Raw genomic sequence first — 21,030 nt, forward strand, 5'->3', positions numbered from 1 at the left:
TTTCGGCGTTCTGTGGCGACCCGGAGGGAGAGGGGTACGTTGAGAGCGGGGGAGGTCGAAGGGGGTGAAAGGCTTAGTCTGAATTCTTCGGCGAGGATTAGCGGTTTTAAATTTCCTCGCCCATTATCAACATTAAAGAAGAGGCGGGGTGGGGATGGGGAAATCGAGAAGGTAGGAGAAGACTCAAAAAAGGCGTCGGATGCTCTTTCCTTTCTCTTCGGAATTTTTTTTCCAGCTCGGCCGAAATTTTATGGAGACAAATTGAGGCGGGCTTAACTGGGGCTTCTCCTAATGGTCATTTGAATATAGGAAAAGCCTACGACGAAGGAGATCGCTCCCCGGGACTTTTTAACGACATTTTAATGGTTGATTATCGTCGCGCGTGTTGGACGGACGGAAAATCCCATACTAACTATAGTGAAAATCTTGTTCTCCTTTTTGCCGCCAGTTTTTTTTATCTTGGACGCGTTCCATTTTATTATATTTGAGACACTCCGGAACACCGAGCACCCGCGCTTTATTCCAATTCCAAGCCCATTTCAGGTTTATAGAGGGTGGAGAAAGAAAGGGTTAAAAGCTTTTTGCCATTTTGGTGGAAGAATTTTTTTTGGAAAAGTCGTCTGGGAATTAAGTTAATTTTATCCGTTTGGCAGCTCGCCTAGGCTTGGGACCAACGCCGTACCCTGCCGAACATGCTCTTGTCTCCGTTGGTTCTCTTGGAAGTGTTGCTCTGTCTGCCCAACCTGGTCTATGGCGTTCCACCTCTCCCCGCGCCCATCGGAGTCGTCCCTTGGTTCCGATGTCCTAGTCGATCCCACATACGACCGTGCGTCTGTCAGGTTGGTACCTAAGTTACTTATCGTCATTAGCGATACTATATTTATTGATATTTGACGTTCGCAGGAGCGGCCGAAAGGATTGGACGTGTCCTGCGAAGGAGGGACGGTGTCTCATTTGCGCGAGTCCTTGTCGGTGGTGTCTCAGTTGGGACAGACGGTTTGGTTCCTCAAGGTGCGCAACGTCTTCGTCGAGTCGTTGGAGAACTCCTTTTACCAGGGCATGGATATCCGTCACGTGACGATATTTAACGCGAACCTGTCTTCGGTGGACGAAATGACCTTCTCGGGTCTCGGGGACAGGATGGAGTTGCTGGACCTGTCCTATAATTCCTTGACTCAGGTGCCTTCCAAAGCGTTACGCGCCCTTCGCGTGCTCGTGGCGTTGAGCTTGAACCACAACCGCATCGAGATTTTGCACGCCGGTGCCTTCAAGGGCCTGATCTCGCTGCTGCGGCTCTCCCTCTTGGGCAACGAGATCAAGTTCATCGACGACTTGGCTTTCATCGGCATCGGCGGCAACTTGACGCGCATGAACTTGGGAGGCAATCAACTGACGTCGGTGCCGTCGCAGGCGCTGAAGAATCTGACCGTGCTGCAGACGCTCCAGTTGCACGAGAACCAGATATACGCCGTCTTGCCCGAAGAGTTCCGCGGGATGGGCGATAGTTTGGACGTGCTCAACTTGGCGCGCAATATGCTTCAAGAGTTGCCCGCCAGAACATTCGGGGCGCTGCGGACGCTCAACTCCTTAGATTTGGAAGGAAACCTGATAGGTAGCATCGATTGGGCTGTTTTCTGGGGCATCGAAGGTAAGCCTTTCTCTAGAGCTCTCTCTATCTAAAATACATACACGAATGTATATGGTTGCGTAAATAGTTGATGACGTACGCGTATACTGCAATAATGATTGCGGTTGGTGACTTTGAACCTAAATTCGTTTGGTTCTTTAGGCTGATTTTTAAATAACCATACAGGGTGTCTGAAATTGCTATGACTGTGCATTTTTCTCAACAACTACACGAGCTATAATTGTGAAATTATTAGGGTGGTATTTGTAATATTATATTAAAATTTTCAGAAGAATCGAAAAAAAATTCACGTTTTCCAAAAATTTATATTTTGGCGGGAAAATGCAAAAAGAAAACCTTCTATGAGAAAGTTGTAGATAATTATTGAAAATGTACAATAAAGTTGGTTTCATCGTAAAAGACCAATTTTTCACGGAGATACGAAGTGATGAAAAAAAAAGCTGAGTTTTTGTAAATGTAAGAAATGGCTTAAGTCGAAAATTTATTTTAAACAAAAGGATATTTTTATTCATTCAAAAATTAATTGAGGTCTACTAGTTGAGGTCTCAATTTTATTTTAATTATTAAGTCTACTATTGAAACATTTCTTTTTGCTTTTGTACAAAAGTCGGTTTTTTAATTAGTATTTAAAGTCTTTCCGTTTTAAACCATTCTCTAACGATTTTTCGGAAAATTTTAATGTAAAGCGTTGACGTTTTCGAGAAACATATCCAGTCAGAGCAATTCCGGACACCCGGTTTATTTTAAATGTAATACTTTATTAATAATAAAATGTAATTTTAATAACGATTTACTATGAGTACCGATATGAAGGCGTCCACGTATTGGAGCAAAGTCTATACACTCTTTTACGAAGTCGGTCATTTCACTACAGGCCTAATTTAAAATAGTACAGGCAAGGGCGCCTGCACGTGCTCATCAGCTCGAGACGTCGCGTGAAGCGGCCTTGCATGCACTATTTTAAATCAGACCTGTATTAAAATGGCAGCTCTCACAAATAAGGATATAAAAGAGTGTATAGCTAAAAAAAATCTGTCGCGTAATTAGAATATACTTTAACAACAAAAACGAGAAAAACAAAGTTATTTTTGAAGTTTCGCCGATGTCAATGCCAGCCCCTTTTTAATTGATAAAGATTTAAATTGAGTTTTGAAGAATAATTCAAAAACCGCCCTTAAAATCTTCCAAATCCCAAGGAAAACTAAACACGAGTCAAACATAAAACTGGATAAAACCAGACAGAAACCCTTATAGCTCCAGGAAACGAGCAGTCTTAAATTAATATCGTAGATTACTCTTAAAGATAACAGTTTATCTCAATCGCTTTTTACCACCGTTAACTAAAGCGTAAAAAAGCGTAAAAAATAATACGCATAAAACGGGAAAATCCTTTCTCGGAAAGAGTGTAAAAGAAAACAACAAGAAATATTATTTGCCGAGTTATTCTCCCGCCAAAAGTAAATACAGCTCGTCTTCGCAGTACGCTATAAGAGTCTGGGCTGGGTCTGGGTAGCTTTAGAGGTTCGACTTCGGAGAGTAAAAAACCAACTGAAAATAATAAATGTAAGGAACTAGTCGGGGGAAAAAACGCGGTCTAGGCACGAGAAAAACTTGGCCTCGTCGCTTGTTCGTTCTTCGTACTTTTTCTTCGGAAGGTTTCGGTGAAAAATTAGGATCGGCCAAAAAGAACATTTGGCTCCAGACCGACAAGCTTCGGCTATTTTACGAATGTACCAGCTCCGGTGGACTAGACGTTAACGAATCGCCGTAGCCGTCTAGCGTGTAGGGGGATATGGAGGAATCGCGAGGTTATACTTCGGCCAACAAAAACTAAGCTGGCCGAGTTCCGTGCTTTTAAGGGTCGGGTCGCGTGGTCCGGCTAAGCAAAAACTCGTTAGAAGTTTGCGGGGTATAAAAACGAGCCTCGTATATTATCGGGCTAGCAATGTCCAGAACGGAGGAAGCCAACCCGAAGAGATCGCGTGCTCACGGCCAACTCGCTGACGATAGGTTACAGGGAGCGGGCGATATCGGAGTACACGGCGTTGTTCTCTTACGGGGGCCATGATGAACGGGAACGGGTGCGCTCGTACGCAGACACGCGTAACTCAAAGTATAAGTTTGTTTTGTTCGTTATTTGGACGGACCCTCGTTAATAACTCATCTTTAGTGCCTACCGCTTTTCCACTCTATATACTCTGTTACGCGGCGCCGGTCTTGACTAAAATCAACTCCAAAGCAAGCTGATCTATTGAAACGTTTTTATATTGGCAAGTAGCCAGTGTCCTAAGTGCCACCTAGGAGCAACAAACACAAGGAGAACGCAGCTAGCCTTTAAACACGCTGTGTACAAATTTCATTGGAAGAACTTTTACGCTGAACGTTTTATTCAAAGGGGTGGGGATACAATTTCCGAAATTCCCCCTTCCGACGGCAGCAGGCGCTAAAGCGTCTAACCAATGAAAATTGTACACGAGAAAATGCACGACTTTTGACGGGTTGCGTTTTTCTTGTGTGGGCAGTGCTGTGTTTGTTGCTCCTAGGTGGTAGCATCTTGTTGATATAAAAACTTCTCGACATTTTGTTTTTATCGCGAAATTTATTTCAAATAACCTTATATATTTTTTCTTTTTAAAATATAAGAAAATAAGTTTGTTTAACAATGGTTTTTGGAATTTAGTTTATATTTATTTACGCAGAAAAATTCATCGTTTTTAGTTCAATTATAAAGCCTTTGTTGTAGTATTTAGAATATAATTGTTTTCCTGTTAAACAAATGCACTCAAAGGGCCGTCATTTCAGCGTTAAACAAATATGCAATTTTAGAAAATGTTCAACAATATTTTCCCGTTTTACTGTACGGAAATAAAATTAAAACCAGCCCCGGAACTAAACAAAGTTTCAAATCGTGAATTATCAACTTTTAACGCGATACATAAATCGTCAATTTCAAACGTCGTAAGTCCAGACAAATCCGAAACATCTTTTACTTCCGTCCTGTAAAACGTCCGAGCGGTTCCGATAAGCGGCAATAGCCCAGGGTGACCAGCCTTCTTCCATTGAAAATAGTCGTCATAACGCGTCACCAGAACAAACATCCGGAGGTTCTTATCGGGGAAACGGAGAGGGCAAAACCCAAATCGGAAGAGGGCGCCGTTTGTTTCGGGGCGGCGCGAAGATTTCTAGGACGGATGCGGGGAACGTAACCCCCGTTTCTCTCTTAGATAACAGGCGACGATAAAAGTGGCCCGTTGCTTTAGCTACTTTTATTGGAAAATATCGAACAAAGGCAACTTTATCGGAATATTAGGGCTTTTGTGGCAGACGCGGGGTGCGCAGATCCCAATCGGTGAAAGCTCATTTTCGGCCCATTTCTACGCCGTCACCGTATCTTTTTCTACATTGCGAGCCTTTTTTAATAATACACTATAATTAATCAATGGATGGAGGCGGATTTCGGGGGTAGCCAGCATCGCGACCCAGTTGATAAGCCTAATTGATCCATCGATTCCCTTCGCCCTTCGAACCCCCTTGTCCCAGGTTTCCCGAGATTTACTTCGCTACCGAGTTTCAATTCTCCGCGTTTGGACAAGCAGGACTTCGTATCCAGAAGAGTGGCTCAAATCGTGTCCTTTCGGTGTATGACGTTAATAAAGGAGCTTTATAGACTTTCTCAATATGGCGGTAATAGGTCTTTCTATAAAGCAACTTGGCCTTCTGGTTTAAATGTTTCTTACTAGAAGCAACAAACACACAAGGAGTACGCAACCCGTCAAAAGTCGTGGATTTTCTTGTCTACAGTTTTCATTGGTTAGACGCTTTAGCGCCTGTTGCCGTCGGAAGGGGAGCATTCGAAAATTGTCTTTCCCTTTCCGTAAAACGTTTAGCGTAAAGGCTCGTCCAATGAAATTTGTACGCAACACTGACAAGGAGACTACCCGAGGTGGTTATCACCGATTTTGTTGAAACTCGGGGGTTTGGTAGACCTTATGGTAGTATGAAAATTGCCAAAGGGAAAAGTTGCAATGGGCTTTAGTTTTCCCATGGCACCCGAAAATGTTTTTGATCTCTCAAAACAAAAAATCTCCATTTAAAAAAGCATGGGATTTTCTCAGTTTCACAAAGTACTACTGACTTAAAAAATTTTAAAAAAATTTATTTTCCAAACATACCCAAAAAGATTAATTTGACCTATTTTGGGTAAAATTGATCAATGATTTTGGCTAAAATTGATAAATTTTGGTTAAATTTTTACAAAATTTGGGTAACCTAGAAAATCCCATGCTTTTTTAAATGGAGAGGTCAAAAACATTTTGGGTTGCCATAGGAAAGCTAAAGCCCATTGCAACTTTTCCCTTTGGGAATTTTCATACTACCATAAGGGCTACCTAACTCCCGAGTTTCAACAAAATCGGTGATAACCACCTCGGGTAGTCTCCTTGTGAGTTAGCCTGTTCAAAGGCTAGCTGCGTTATCCTGGTGTTTGTTGCTCCTAGCTATAAAGTAACTTGGCCTTCTTGTTTAAAGGTTTCTTACTTTTACAAGTCTAGAAGCGCGTGATAGAGTCGCCAGAGGAATCTCGGATTGTTTTAGAGCGCGTGAAAATCGCGCGAACTACGATTGCACTAATAAAAATTTGTCTTACGACGTAATAGAAACATTTTATATTTCTATTTATTGTTAAATTTATTTTATAGAAACGTTAAAGAGCCACACCGGCGTTTAGGAGCGTAGGAACGTTCTAGACGTTGGAGGGGGCCAAGAGAAACGAACAGGGGCGTAGGAACGTTCTAGACGGTGGAGGGGGCCAAGAGAAACGAACAGGGGCGTAGGAACGTTCTAGACGTTGGAGGGGGCCAAGAGAAACGAACAGGGGCGTAGGAACGTTCTAGACGTTGGAGGGGGCCAAGAGAAACGAACAGGGGCGTAGGAACGTTCTAGACGGTGGAGGGGGCCAAGAGAAACGAACAGGGGCGTAGGAACGTTCTAGACGTTGGAGGGGGCCAAGAGAAACGAACAGGGGCGTAGGAACGTTCTAGACGTTGGAGGGGGCCAAGAGAAACGAACAGGGGCGTAGGAACGTTCTAGACGGTGGAGGGGGCCAAGAGAAACGAACAGGGGCGTAGGAACGTTCTAGACGGTGGAGGGGGCCAAGAGAAACGAACAGGGGCGTAGGAACGTTCTAGACGTTGGAGGGGGCCAAGAGAAACGAACAGGGGCGTAGGAACGTTCTAGACGGTGGAGGGGGCCAAGAGAAACGAACAGGGGCGTAGGAACGTTCTAGACGTTGGAGGGGGCCAAGAGAAACGAACAGGGGCGTAGGAACGTTCTAGACGGTGGAGGGGGCCAAGATAAACGAACAGGGGCGTAGGAACGTTCTAGACGTTGGAGGGGGCCAAGAGAAACGAACAGGGGCGTAGGAACGTTCTAGACGTTGGAGGGGGCCAAGAGAAACGAACAGGGGCGTAGGAACGTTCTAGACGGTGGAGGGGGCCAAGATAAACGAACAGGGGCGTAGGAACGTTCTAGACGTTGGAGGGGGCCAAGAGAAACGAACAGGGGCGTAGGAACGTTCTAGACGTTGGAGGGGGCCAAGAGAAACGAACAGGGGCGTAGGAACGTTCTAGACGGTGGAGGGGGCCAAGAGAAACGAACAGGGGCGTAGGAACGTTCTAGACGTTGGAGGGGGCCAAGAGAAACGAACAGGGGCGTAGGAACGTTCTAGACGGTGGAGGGGGCCAAGAGAAACGAACAGGGGCGTAGGAACGTTCTAGACGGTGGAGGGGGCCAAGAGAAACGAACAGGGGCGTAGGAACGTTCTAGACGTTGGAGGGGGCCAAGAGAAACGAACAGGAGCGTAGGAACGTTCTAGACGTTGGAGGGGGCCAAGAGAAACGAACAGGGGCGTAGGAACGTTCTAGACGTTTAAGGGGGCCAAGAGAAACGAACAGGGGTCTGGTTTTGAATTTCAATGGAGTGTAGCTTCTCCGAATGCATGTGTACTTTTTACTACTATGTAAAATGGAGGGAAAAGACTGAAATTTAAACACAGTTGAGGTTCTTAAGCTTTATATGCTTTTAAAATGAGAATTTGAGCCTTTTGAAGATTTCAACTGACCAAAAAGTTGGAGGGTTCAATAATATTAGTTTCCCATCCCAGCAAAATTCTAGGGAGGGGCATTTCCCTCCCCCCCCCCAGTTCCTACGCCCCTGCCGGCGTTTGAATTTGACGTGCTTCACGGGCTACTTTCCAAAATAGGATTGGTCGTATCAGCTACCACGTGCTGAATTTGGGCCGAATTTTTAGTTATAGGTGATTTTGTGAAATTTATCCAAATTTGAAATACGTAAATATGAAGCGAAAACCTACTCATTTATAATATTGCTATAATTTAAAAAATAATCTATTTCCTTAATTTCAAGTTCAAGTTTCAAGTTTGTTTATTAGTTATCTTTGACCTACATAGAGGTATTTAGGGCCAAGTCAAATTAGGCGTATAGAAGAATACCAAATTATCTAGAACCAAAGAAAATATATCGCGAAATTACTTATAAAAAAAATCATAATCACAGTGTTGCCAGTCATGACTTGTACATAATGGTGGCTGCCATATTTTGGCGCTAGCCAAATCTATACAACAAACGGTATATTTGGTAGCGATTCGGCTGTCATTAGCATTAGAAAAGTTTCATGTTCTTATAATATATTAATGGATATTTAATCATCGAGTACTCAGCCTTTTTTGAGGTCGAGTACTCGAACTCGACCTCGAATAAGTAATTGGAGAATACTCGTCGATTACCGAGTACCAAAAAATTGCATAGTTGGGTACCCGATTACTCGAATAAGCTGCTCTCTAAACTCGTCGAGTATTTATTTTTTCTATCCTCGTTGCTTCAAAGTGCAAAGAGGGGGTTTTACAACTTTTTGTAGGGCAATTAAAGGTGGAAACTGTGGTTCATTTGAAATAAAGGAATATTTTTCAGCATTGAAAGTTACTTTATACTCCTTTTAAATTTAATTTCATAATTTCTTGAATAAAACCAGCTCCTAATCAAGTACTCGATAACCCGACTCGTTAAAAATATTACTCAAGTTTTTTTAGCTACTAGACTCGAATAAGAGAAAGTACTCGATTATTCGACTTGACTTCAATATTACTCTCGACTCGAATAAGAGGAAGTTTCCCGGTAATCAAGTACTCGATTACTCGACTCGAATACTCGATGAAAACATTTTATACTCGATAACCAACTCGATTGCCTAATATTTAAACACGAACTTCATTTAGATTTAAAATAATCTTTCTTATATATTTTAAGCGACATTTTCCTTTTTAAAATAAATCTTTATTTCTTTCCGAACACCGGTTTCACAATTATTAAATATTTTTTTAAGAGAACGACACTGTTAGACGCATTTTGGAACACACTACGTAGGCTTATCAGAGTTCCAAAGATCTGAGAAAACTATTTCAAAATACATTTATCTGGATTATTTTAACATCGAAGGAGCGAAAGAAAAAATCATTATTCATTTTTGCGCGTAATTCATCTTTCATTTTTAATGAACTGACGATCTTTACATCGCGTGATGCTGCAGCGGAGGGATACGTAGAAAGGCCTAAAATAAAAAAGTTGCGCTACTCGAAATGGGACGAAGAAGGAAATATATGTAGCAAAATTTCCACTGCTCATACATTAAATGCCCAATTATTCAAGTTCCTGATTTACGCGCAATTTGATTCTCTCCATTTCAAAAATTCGTACTGTATACGTTCTTCTCAATGTTACTTGGAACTAAGCTCTTAAAAGTACACTGTGTTACCGTTCTTTTGCAGCGCATCAAGGTGAAGTTGTTTCAGAATATACCTAAACGCCGGGTCGCGTGCGCACAAAGTCCTTCCTAACACGCAATTAAACGAACCAAAAAAAAGCTAAATTAAAGGCTATAGTTTCAATCTACGCTGTAATAAAAAGCAATTGCTTATCAACTTTCGTGTAAAAAATTGTAGAATTAGTTTAGAAAAACGATGTATTAAATATATTTAATATTATCAGGAGTAAATAGCGGGAGTAGGCACTTTTCAAGAATTTTCCCGCCTTTTCTGTCTCTGCTTTCTGGAGTTTTACGCGGATGAATACCAGAGAGGGAACTACAATGTACTACGCTCCAAGCAAGTAAGACGCGTCTAAGAGATGTAAATTGGCCCTAGATCTATTTTGCGTTTCGGTCGAGGGTTAAGGTTTATTCTCGGTAATATTTTCATTTTCTGTAAAGTAGGGCTGTGCGAGTAGTGGTTTTAGGCAATCGAGTCGGGTACCGAGTATCTGAAAACTTTTCGTCGAGTGTCGAGTCGGGTAGTATTTTTGTCGAGTCGGGTAATCGAGTACTCGATTAAGCCAAAAATTTCTTTATTCGAGTAGTCGAGTAGTTAAGAAAAACGTTCGAGTACTCGATCGAGTTTTTTTCGGGTAATTTTCTTTAATTATTAATAATGGTATTCTTGATTATTCATTATACTGTATTAAACTTGATAACGAATTTAAAGCTTACCTATTCATAGATAAGTTGACTGATTAACTCTATTATTAAACATTTAAATTACTAAATTGATACCTACGTAACCGCCATAGCGTCATCCGAATTCAAGGAGACGAAAAGAAATATAGTCATATCAGAGCGTCGCGTTGAAATTATTGTGGCGGAAACACAAAATTTTGTAAAATACTCGTCGAATAGTCAAGTATACCGAACCTGATGGGGAAAATAATAACCCGACGAATTCAGCAAGGTAGCTTATTCGAGTATTCGAGTACCCGAATATGTAAATTTTCGATACTCGATAATCGACGAGTATTGCATTTTTCTAAATCGAGTTACGAGTTCGGGTACCCGACATAAAAATATGTCGGGTACTCGATGATGATCGAGTACTCGCACAGCCCTACTGTAAAGCAAAAACGTTTAATTTGGAATTCCGGGAGGAAATATGAAGTATGTAAATGTTTCATTTATATATTTATCCGTTAACATTCATATTTAAATAATACTAGCTGGGGTAATATGAATATTTGAATTATAAATTTTACGATGATTATTTAACTATTTGAATTTTTTAATATACTTAAATTACAATTTAACATTTCTTGCTTAAAAGAATGAAGGAATATCAAGGAAAAAGCGCTAGTGACGAACACAGAACGCTGCCATAAGAGTCTCCACGCATGGCACCTTACCCAATATAACCAACTATTTAATGACCATATAATCCATATTAACCAATTATACGTTGATTATAGAATAATTCGCCTTTTATTATACGGCCTAGTGTCTATAGAAGAAGTTTCTTTAAAAACAATTGCAATAATTTGAGTTTTTTTAGCGTGTATGCCTAAAGAACTAAGAAATTCGGTCTTTTGGCTAAGATCAAAGTGTAGTATCTTGTATATAGCGGATATACCTAATTATTAAATGAATTCAATTAAATAAAGTAATTTTTCCGACTGTAACCGTTGAAAACCACAGTCAGGGTAAAATGAGATAATATACCAAATGTGGTCGACCTAAGTTGAAGACTGTAGATTCCTATAGCGGACAAACATATATATAGGGTTTTTATCAACTAAGAATCAGTGGCGCTGCTAGCTAGAAAATGTTTTTCAGAACAACCAATAACAAAGTTGTTCGGGAATGATAAAAATGATCTTTATAAAATTTAAGGTAATTTTTAATTCACTTAAAAGAGCAAATTCAAGATCGTCCAAGTCTCCGCAGACATGTTATTTAGTTATATCTCAGTTGCTCCGTCACCCAAGCACACCCATAGAAATAGAAATGAGACTAGAACCACGATCGGATTGGGGGGAGACGTACCAGCTAGAAGGCCGCCATTAGATTGGAATCGCGCTTATCCGCGCCATCTAATAAAAAAATTGAAACTAAATATGATCACGTGGCAAAACGTAAGAAACGTAGTCTGGTTTGCTAAATGTTCTTCGATCGGTTTGTATAGAGTTGTAAAGAAGACAGATTTATAATTTCAACGACATTATATAAGTTATTTAAACAACTATGAAAATCGTTACGTTCGCAAGAATCTACATTTCCGTAAATTATAGTTTTATAAACGTTTTAAATTTACTGGCCTTGAAATAAAATAAGCTTTGAAAACTTAGGTCTAATTGCTTTCCCTTTCATTTCCAGGTTTTGGTCTCTGGCAATTTTGTGCAGTTGAACTTTGGCATATAATATAATTAGTTTTCTAATTTAACTATTTCGGTGATGGCCCATCCCCAACTGAACGCCAAACATATGGTCTTGAAGTTCGCTGAAAATGAAAAAAATAATTCCTATAATATTACATATTTATAAGCCGAGAATTTAATTATTTTCGAAATCGGTTACTACAGACCAAACAATAACGGATCACATGCCGACTTGCACTGGCCAAAGCTAATATTATTATATATGATATTATTTGGTATTTAATAAAGGGTCATTTCAAAATAATACAGTAAACTGTAAAATTAGAATATTAGAGTTTAAAACTTATTGGCTGTAATAATAATATAAACTTTAGTGTTAAAAAAAGTAGAATTAATTACCAAAACTATGTGTAAAATTTGGTATCTTCCCATTGCGCCGAATCCCATTCGACCGAATTCCCATTAAACCGAATTCCGCCAATGTTTTTGATGAAATTAGCCCAAAGGCGGGTTTTGTATTTTTAGGCTTATGAAAGGAAAGGAAATTGTGGAGGTAGTGGGCAAATGAGTTGACCACTTTAAAAATTACCTGGTTAGGTTAGGTTAGGTAACACTGCATGCTGTTCTGACAGATGTTGAAACGGATAAAACCGAATCCTAAAACCGGAGTAATGCGGGTTTTTCGGTCGAATGGAACAATCCCATCAGACCGAATCCTAATTCCGCCAAAGTGCGGCTTTTTCGGTCGAATGGGATTGGGTTCGGTCGAATGGGATTCGGCGCAATGGAACAGATTCTAAAATTTGGGTGGTTTAATAATGTGAAATATACGTTGCACACGTTCCAAGGACAGTTCAAAAGCAACTCCCGAAAAGAATGCGTTAAATCGTGGACGAACTTCCCTGGCAGAGGGACTTGTTATCGGACATTTCTTAATAAACACATTTTCATCGTCGGCATCGCCATCCGGTGTCATTAAAATAATTTAAACGTGTTTGGATTCTAGAGGCTGGAACTTTTTTTAATGTGATTTGTTAATTCATAAAAATTAACTTTATTATTATATGGTAAACCGTAAAAGTACAAAACTTGGATTAAGAATCGATAGAAATCGGGCGTACAAAGTTTCCCAAGTTTGGCAAAATTCTCTAAACTCGGAACAGAATATAAAATACAACGAAGCGTTGGCACTTTCCTCGCTGGCATCTCGTGGAAAAATATTCCGCCTTTAGGGTATATAGAAACACGACGAAATTTTTTTGGATATTTTTATTTTCGTCATATTTTTTTATTTTTTTTTTATGGTTCGTAAGCGTGTTACTAGGCTATCCTTTTTCCTTTCACATCCCCGAACCAGGTAATCAGCTAATCAATACTCGAAGGGGGCTCAAAATTGTTGCGGGGGGGGAGGGGCAAATGTATGCTCTAAAAAAGAAGCAGAAGACGCGATTGAAGTATAGAGAGATAAATTTGAACTTGAAGGAGACATTTTATCGGGAAAAATATGATCTGCCAGAAGGAAAAGAAAACTATAAATACATGCTTTTGAAGAATCTGCTGTTGCTTTAGTGGAATGCATGATGATAATGTTTTTAAGAGCATGGAATTGTCTAATTGAAATGAATAATTTCCCTGCCATCTGATAAGTAATAGCGTGTTACATTTCCCAACCACAGGGTAAGCTGGCGTCATCGGTTACTGAGGGGTATGATTATTTTAATATTAATAATAATTAATTATCAAAGAAAATAAAGTTTTGATAGCAACACTAGTCGAGGTGGCTAACTAAAAACACAAACAAAAATAATTTAAAAATAACATAAGAATAAATTAAAACTTCTAAAATATTTAACCATAAGATAAATATTAATTTATTAATAAGATCAGAAAAAATTAAAATTTCAAAAATATTTAACAATAAGATAAGAAATAATTAATACTTCAAAAATATTTAACAATAAGATAATTAGAAATTAATACTTCAAAAATATTTAACAATAAGATAATTAGAAATTAATACTTCAAAAATATTTAACAATAAGATAATTAGAAATTAATACTTCAAAAATATTTAACAATAAGATAATTAGAAATTAATACTTCAAAAATATTTAACAATAAGATAATTAGAAATTAATACTTCAAAAATATTTAACAATAAGATAATTAGAAATTAATACTTCAAAAATATTTAACAATAAGATAATTAGAAATTAATACTTCAAAAATATTTAACAATAAGATAATTAGAAATTAATATTTCGTTATTATTTAACAATACGATAAGAAAAACTTAATATTTAACTATAAGATAAAATAATTTAATACTTCTAAAATATTTAACAATAAGATAAAATAATTTATTACTTCTAAAATATTTAAAAATAATAAAATCGAACGAGAGATTACAAAATAAATTTAATATTACTAAATAAAATGTTGTGAAATAAAGGAATTTAAAACTTTCAATAAGCTATTACCTTAAATGAATTCCGAAAGCAATTAATGTAAAAGAGTAATTAAGAACACAGTGGCTTTCTCCTGTACGTCAGCAAACAACCTATTCTACGTCCGTTCACTTTGTACGACATCCATGTCCGCTTTCCAACTTAACTGGCGCATGCGCCACAAATTATTCAAACTAACTTGAAACGTGCCAAATAAAATTTCGCATACATCCAGAAAAAAAGAAAAGAAAGTTCAATTCCGCCTTAAATTGTTAGTCAGCTTCATTTTTCCAAAGTTGCAATACCGAGAATAGGGGGGTGCGATAGAGACGCTTAATTCTTGGCACGTAGTCGTCCAAATCAATGGTAGCCCACTCGAAAATAAATGAAGTAGTTCGACCTCCATTTTCAGATTGGAAGCCTCGCTTCCTTTCGCGAAGCCGCCGCGAAAGCATTAATTTGCTAACGCTAAATGTCGATTATGTTTATAATTAATGCTAACGGTTCTATAGGCCTTTCTAGACGACTTCCCAACCCTTTAACTAGGTTACGTTGTTAACCTGGCGGTTCTACGGAATTGGAATACTATCGCGTGATATCATAAGTAACGTAATAAAAATAAGTATGACAGTTACCATAACTTATTACCGAACTTATTTTAAGTTCTAGCTAGAGGTCTGGGACGGTTAATCATTATCCATGTTTAAATTGATTTTTTTTCGGAAAAAAAATTTAAACAAAGAAATTTACCGGTTAATATTTCGGAAAATTATTTATAAAACATGTGTTATTCGTAAAATTTGAGCTTTTTATCGAAAAAAATGTAGTTTTTCCGATTAATTTTACAAATTTATCAAACAATTAATCGGACAATACAGAAATATAAATTACTTGATCAAAACGTTTTACGAATAATTTTTAGAGCTTTATCTATTGAATAAAAGTTAACCATTCCCGACCACTAGTTCTAGCTTAATTCTTAACATAGAGACCCCTAGTGTCGAAATACGCGTAAGGCGAAATATACTATACAGTTCGGTTGCAGGTTTATGTGGGCGAGTCTGTCAGTGTCGAGAAATATTCGGTAAGTTAATGAACATTAATTAATTATTAATTAATTTCCATAGCCTAGAATTTAACATAAACGTGAAAACATACTTTTCACGACCTAAAAAGACCGTTAAGAAAAGTGTGCTTAAAATAATGACTTTAATCATAGTAAACTACCCCGAAGAGGAACCTATTACTGGATATTTTATATTGAGCAATTTTTTAACCATCATATCGCCATCTAGTGCGATTAAAATAAGTGTTTGTATTATAGAGGCTAGATCATTTTTTACAGGCTGTATTTTCAACCATTTTTGACGCAACGTTGATACAATTACAATTCCTTCTGGTGATATTTTGCCCATTCTTAAGATATCTAATCCTTCCCTTGGTTTAAAAAAAACACGTCTATAATTGAATAAATACGTTAGGAAATTTCAACCTACGTATAAAGCTATTGAGTGGTATCACTCAGTTTTCGGTCTTAGGCTAAATTGCTTTTTAAGACAAGAATGGATAGCCGATCGAAAACAAAAGATTTAATTTAACTCTCTATACTTCGAGCTAAGGAAACAAAAACGCTAAGTTATAAAAATCAACCGGAGACTTTGGCAAAGATTAAAAAGGATCTCAGAGCAAAGACCGTTATTTTTCTTTTCGTATTCTTTTTGGAATTTCTCCGAAGCGACCGCGAGATAAAAAGACCTTAATACTTTAGTAAAACAATTGGAAAGACCGTGTTTGTATGGAAAAAAACCGCCTGAAGGTGGACTCTACTTCGGCCGAGTTAATACGTGTAGGGACTCGCTTATTTCGAACTGAGGACCAGTCCACCCAAACAAATACTACACGAGGTCTAATTTTAGCTCAAATAATTTAATTTCTTAGTGCGTTAGCCAGAACTCAGAGGTCCGTGAAACGTTAGGACTTTTTGATCTGTGGGAATGTTATCCCGAATTAAATGTATACATAGTGAAAAGGCTGAAGTTAAATTATTTAACTTTCTTAATTATAGAAAATTGGCTATACCGGTTTTTATTAAAAAAAAGCTCATAAGAACTGTATTAAATACGTTCGATATCGTAAGTCGGAAAATTTTCCGCGGAAAATGACCGAGGCCTTTTTCCCGGAAAAGTTTCCGTGTTTTCATTCCATGATCAGTCTAATATTGTTTGCAAATTGAAATAAAGCGGAATTTTCGCCTAATTTTTTCAAATCTTTAAATAAAACTAAACCTCTAGACTGATTAACAATGTAACACTATTAATGTTGAGTAGTATGTTTACTGTTATGAGACATTTTATATCGATAAAAAGTTAAAAACATTAAAAACCCTTAAAAAGTAAAATGTTCCAATTTTTTCTTTTTCTGATTTGCAGAAAATTTGTCGAATTGTGAAACATTTTCAGGAAATTTTCCGCATTTTATTTTTCTGGAAAATTAACAACTCTAATATTAAGAGAGAACTGTCGTCTATTTTTGGCCTACTATCCCCTGTATAAGTGTTCTATACGCAAAGCACCGGTGCTCAGGGATAAGTCGACATTTAGGGTGGTTGTTCTTTACCCATGGTTTTGATGACCATCATTTACTGAAAGCATTCGAAATTTATTTATCAAATAGTTGGAGAAACTACAAACAGCTATAAACGGCTACACCGAAGAGTGCGAGCGGAGTAAATGTCCCCAAAACAACGGTCATATTTCACTGTCGCAAAAATGAAATGAAAATTTGTACTGGCGTCCTAAATCGTAACGATTTTCCATTAAAGCGCATCAGAAACAATAATAAATCCGGAATTTCCTGACGCTATTATCAAAAATGAACCCGATAAAAATGCGGAAGCCGACGGGGGGAAGGGGGCCCAAGCAGGAAGCGTGATAGATGGGAACAAACATGCAATAAACTTGTTAAAAAGAGAAAGCTGACAAAACCTCAAAAGGCGCGGGCCCTTATAATAACACCGACTGCAGCGCCATCTTCGCGGATATTTAAACGTCTATAGATGTCGGGGAGGGGGGGGGGGGTCTAAAGACCTTTGTAAAAAAGTAGAGGGGTTTTAAATAATCGTCAGTGGCGACGGCGCAGAGATAATAACGGTAATAAAGGACCCGAAACCCGGTTTCTCTCTCCATTCTTCTTTGGGCTCGTTTATTTCTCCACTGATATAATAAACCCTTTTTATGGAGCACCGTACGAGACCAGCCTTCGCGGCCGAAACAATGTAGTTCCTCAGCTGATAGAAATTTTCGAAACGAGAGACTCGGAAAGAAGCCGGTTTAACCATCCGCGGAAGATCATTTTTACGAATATAACGATCTCTGTACAAGGCCTTTTCTCCCGTTCTCTCTCTATCTGATTCTTTACTCCGCAGAAGGATAGGATTCCCAGAAAAGGGACCGAGACAGGGTTGCCACACTTTTTATCACAAATTCCCGGACTTTTCCAGATTCTCCTTAACCATATTTTCCTTAATTTTTTTTAAATAAAAATTTGGAAATTTTTTAATATATCTTTTCTATTTGCCATCTAAATTAAATTATGCGACTTTTCCAGGTTATCCAAGTACCGTGGCGACCCGTAAAAATAATTAGTATTTTCCACTAATTAAGAGTTGAACTTCTATTCCTCTCAAAATTTTAATTATTATTCGTTTAGTCCTTAGTTTTTTAATCACCATGAATATAAATCGTAGTTGGTCTTTTTTATTTCGCAGTTTTTTTTATAAAAGAGTCAAACTTTGGTTTTTCATTGAAAAAGAGTAAAAGTTTTTACTATCTCAAAAAAAACTAAAAAAAAAACCTCGTCTATAAAAAAGCAATTTTAATTTTTCGCCAAAAAATCTAAAATTTTTGTTCGTCGCCGAAAAAATTTTAGTTTCTTCCAAAAGAGATAAGCTTTTTGGAACCTGTGCCGGGTACTGCTCCCTATGGAGATAAGATTTTTGGAACCGGTCCCAGGTACTGGTCTATATAGAGATTAGCTTTTTGGAACCGGTCCCAGGTACTGGTCTATACCGAGATTAGCTTTTTGGAACCGGTCCCAGGTACTGGTCTATACCGAGATTAGCTTTTTGGAACCTGTACCGGGTACTGGTCCCTATAGCGATTATCTTTTTGGAACCTGTCCCGGGTATTGGTCCCTATAGACATTATCTTTTTGGAACCTGTGCCGGGTACTGCTCCCTATAGACATTATCTTTTTGGAACCTGTGCCGGGTACTGGTCTATATAGACATTATCTTTTTGGAACCTGCGTCGGGTACTGGTCCCTATAGACATTATCTTTTTGGAATCTGTGCCGGGTACTGGTCCCTATAGAGGTTATCTTTTTGGAATCTGTGCCGGGTACTGGTCCCTATAGACATTATCTTTTTGGAACCTGCGTCGGGTACTGGTCCCTATAGACATTATCTTTTTGGAACCTGCGTCGGGTACTGGCCCCTATAGACATTATCTTTTTGGAATCTGTGCCGGGTACTGATCCCTATAGAGATTATCTTTTTGGAATCTGTGCCGGGTACTGGTCCCTATAGACATTATCTTTTTGGAACCTGCGTCGGGTACTGGTCCCTATAGACATTATCTTTTTGGAACCTGTGCCGGGTACTGCTCCCTATAGACATTATCTTTTTGGAACCTGTGCCGGGTACTGTTCCCTATAGACATTATCTTTTTGGAACCTGTGCCAGGTACTGCTCCCTATAGACATTATCTTTTTGGAACCTGTGCCGGGTACTGCTCCCTATAGACATTATCTTTTTGGAATCTGTGCCGGGTACTGGTCCCTATAGAGATTATCTTTTTGGAACCTGTGCCGGGTACTGGTCCCTATAGACATTATCTTTTTGGAATCTGTGCCGGGTACTGGTCCCTATAGAGATTATCTTTTTGGAACCTGTGCCGGGTACTGCTCCCTATAGACATTATCTTTTTGGAATCTGTGCCGGGTACTGGTCCCTATAGAGATTATCTTTTTGGAACCTGTGCCGGGTACTGCTCCCTATAGACATTATCTTTTTGGAATCTGTGCCGGGTACTGGTCCCTATAGAGATTATCTTTTTGGAACCTGTGCCGTGTACTGGTCCCTGTAGAGATTAGCCGGGTACTGGTTGTTATTACCAACGTCACGACGGTAATTAAAAAACTAGAAATATTAATTATCTTATTCAAGACGTTTCCTTCGCGGTGGCCGGATCGAGCGTACCACAGTTCTTCCGGTAGCGGCTCTTGTAAGAAAAAGCGTAATTACAGGTCCGTATGAAAAGATGAATGCCGTCCGATAGTGCCAAGACGCGGACCTCGTTGAAGAGAAGGCCATTTCTTCCTCATCTTCCTGATTCGGTATCATGAAAGGAAGAACGCTTTTCGCCGGTGGTCAAGATACAAGGATTCTCCCGGGTGATTTGGAAAGCTTCTCCTCTTGTACGGACAAAAGGCGACACGCTATCATTCCAAAAGAGCCAGAAATAAACTTAACGACTAACGGGGACCATTAAGGCGATATTTTTTAGCGCGCCGCAACCAACCTCCAGTCCACCGCGGCGTGATTAGTTACGCGTCGAAAGACTCGCGTATATAAACTTAACCAAGTATAATTCTTTTATATCCGCTATTTGGCATTGTCCAGATAAAAATGGTATTAAAAATATAAAAAAAGGGTTAAATAATACTCTCGCTGGGCACCAGAGGGCGGGATTTCGAAACCACTCGATAATAGGACGGAAAACCGGAATTAAAAAAGATCGTTTTGCCACGAATTAAAGGATAAATCTAATTGCTTTTGTAGCTTTTTATACGGTTTAGTTGGCGGGAATTTTCTCCGCTACGAATAAATCTTATCTATACGTTGGCAGGAAACGCGCAGTCTCCAACAACGGATGGTTTTTTTTTAATTTCACTGATATACCGGGATGATAGCATTAATGGTTTTTGTTGCGCTAAAATTGAGAGGTTAATTACCCAGTAATGGTTGAAGTCGTATGTACCATTATCTGGTCTCGAGATACGACTTTTCCGGTTGAAACGAAATAATACGTAATTTGTCCTTTTTATTTATTTAACCAAATGTTTTTTTAATCCGTACTAGAGAAATAGCTGAATTAGTTTAAGGTTTTAGCTTCACACCGAAATCTATTTCGAGTGAAACTACTGTTTTACCCGAAGTATTGCTGTGGTCGTCGCTGACGTAATTTGCAACACCTTCTGAATAATAATGGAACTTGAAATTGAGTTAAGAACGAGTTATTGTGATAGATAATTTTTAAGGTGACGTATATGGGTACATATTGGTCCGAAACAGCCGTATAGCCCAAAAGGGCCAAAACAGTGGCGTTGACACAATTTAAGGGACCGGTTTTTCTATGAAAGGTATCTCTTTTCACCTTCAGGCGTAGTGTCAATATATGTCACTTTAGCGCATTGGAGGCTCAGTATATTTGCTACTTAAATACTTGCGGATATTTAAATCAATAATTTAATTTTTTTAAATCATTTGATTTAAAAATTTAGTTAAATCAGACAACCATAATTTGAAGTCATAATTTCATCGTGAACAATTCCAATCTCTTGTCCACTTACGTGACAAAAAATGAAAATGATAATTATTATTAATATAATATATATTGTTATTGTTAAATAAAAATTAATCAATTAATAATTTTTGGAAATTGACCA

The 21,030-nt window shown here is 38.5% G+C and overlaps 1 protein-coding gene across 1 annotated transcript in view; it reads left to right on the top strand.

Moving 5' to 3' along the window:
- Window positions 1-21,030, top strand: part of LOC149922954 (uncharacterized) — an 89,397-nt gene that overhangs the window by 13,788 nt on the left and 54,579 nt on the right. The window contains exons 2-3 of the mRNA XM_090163255.1: window positions 654-839; window positions 904-1,648. Of these exons, the coding sequence (XP_090019381.1) occupies window positions 693-839; window positions 904-1,648 (892 nt within the window). The 5' untranslated portion in view covers window positions 654-692. The remainder of the gene's footprint in view (window positions 1-653; window positions 840-903; window positions 1,649-21,030) is intronic.

Source organism: Leiobunum rupestre, chromosome 11 (assembly GCF_980474605.1).
Source record: "Leiobunum rupestre chromosome 11, qqLeiRupe1.1.hap1, whole genome shotgun sequence".
NCBI lineage: Eukaryota > Metazoa > Arthropoda > Arachnida > Opiliones > Sclerosomatidae > Leiobunum > Leiobunum rupestre.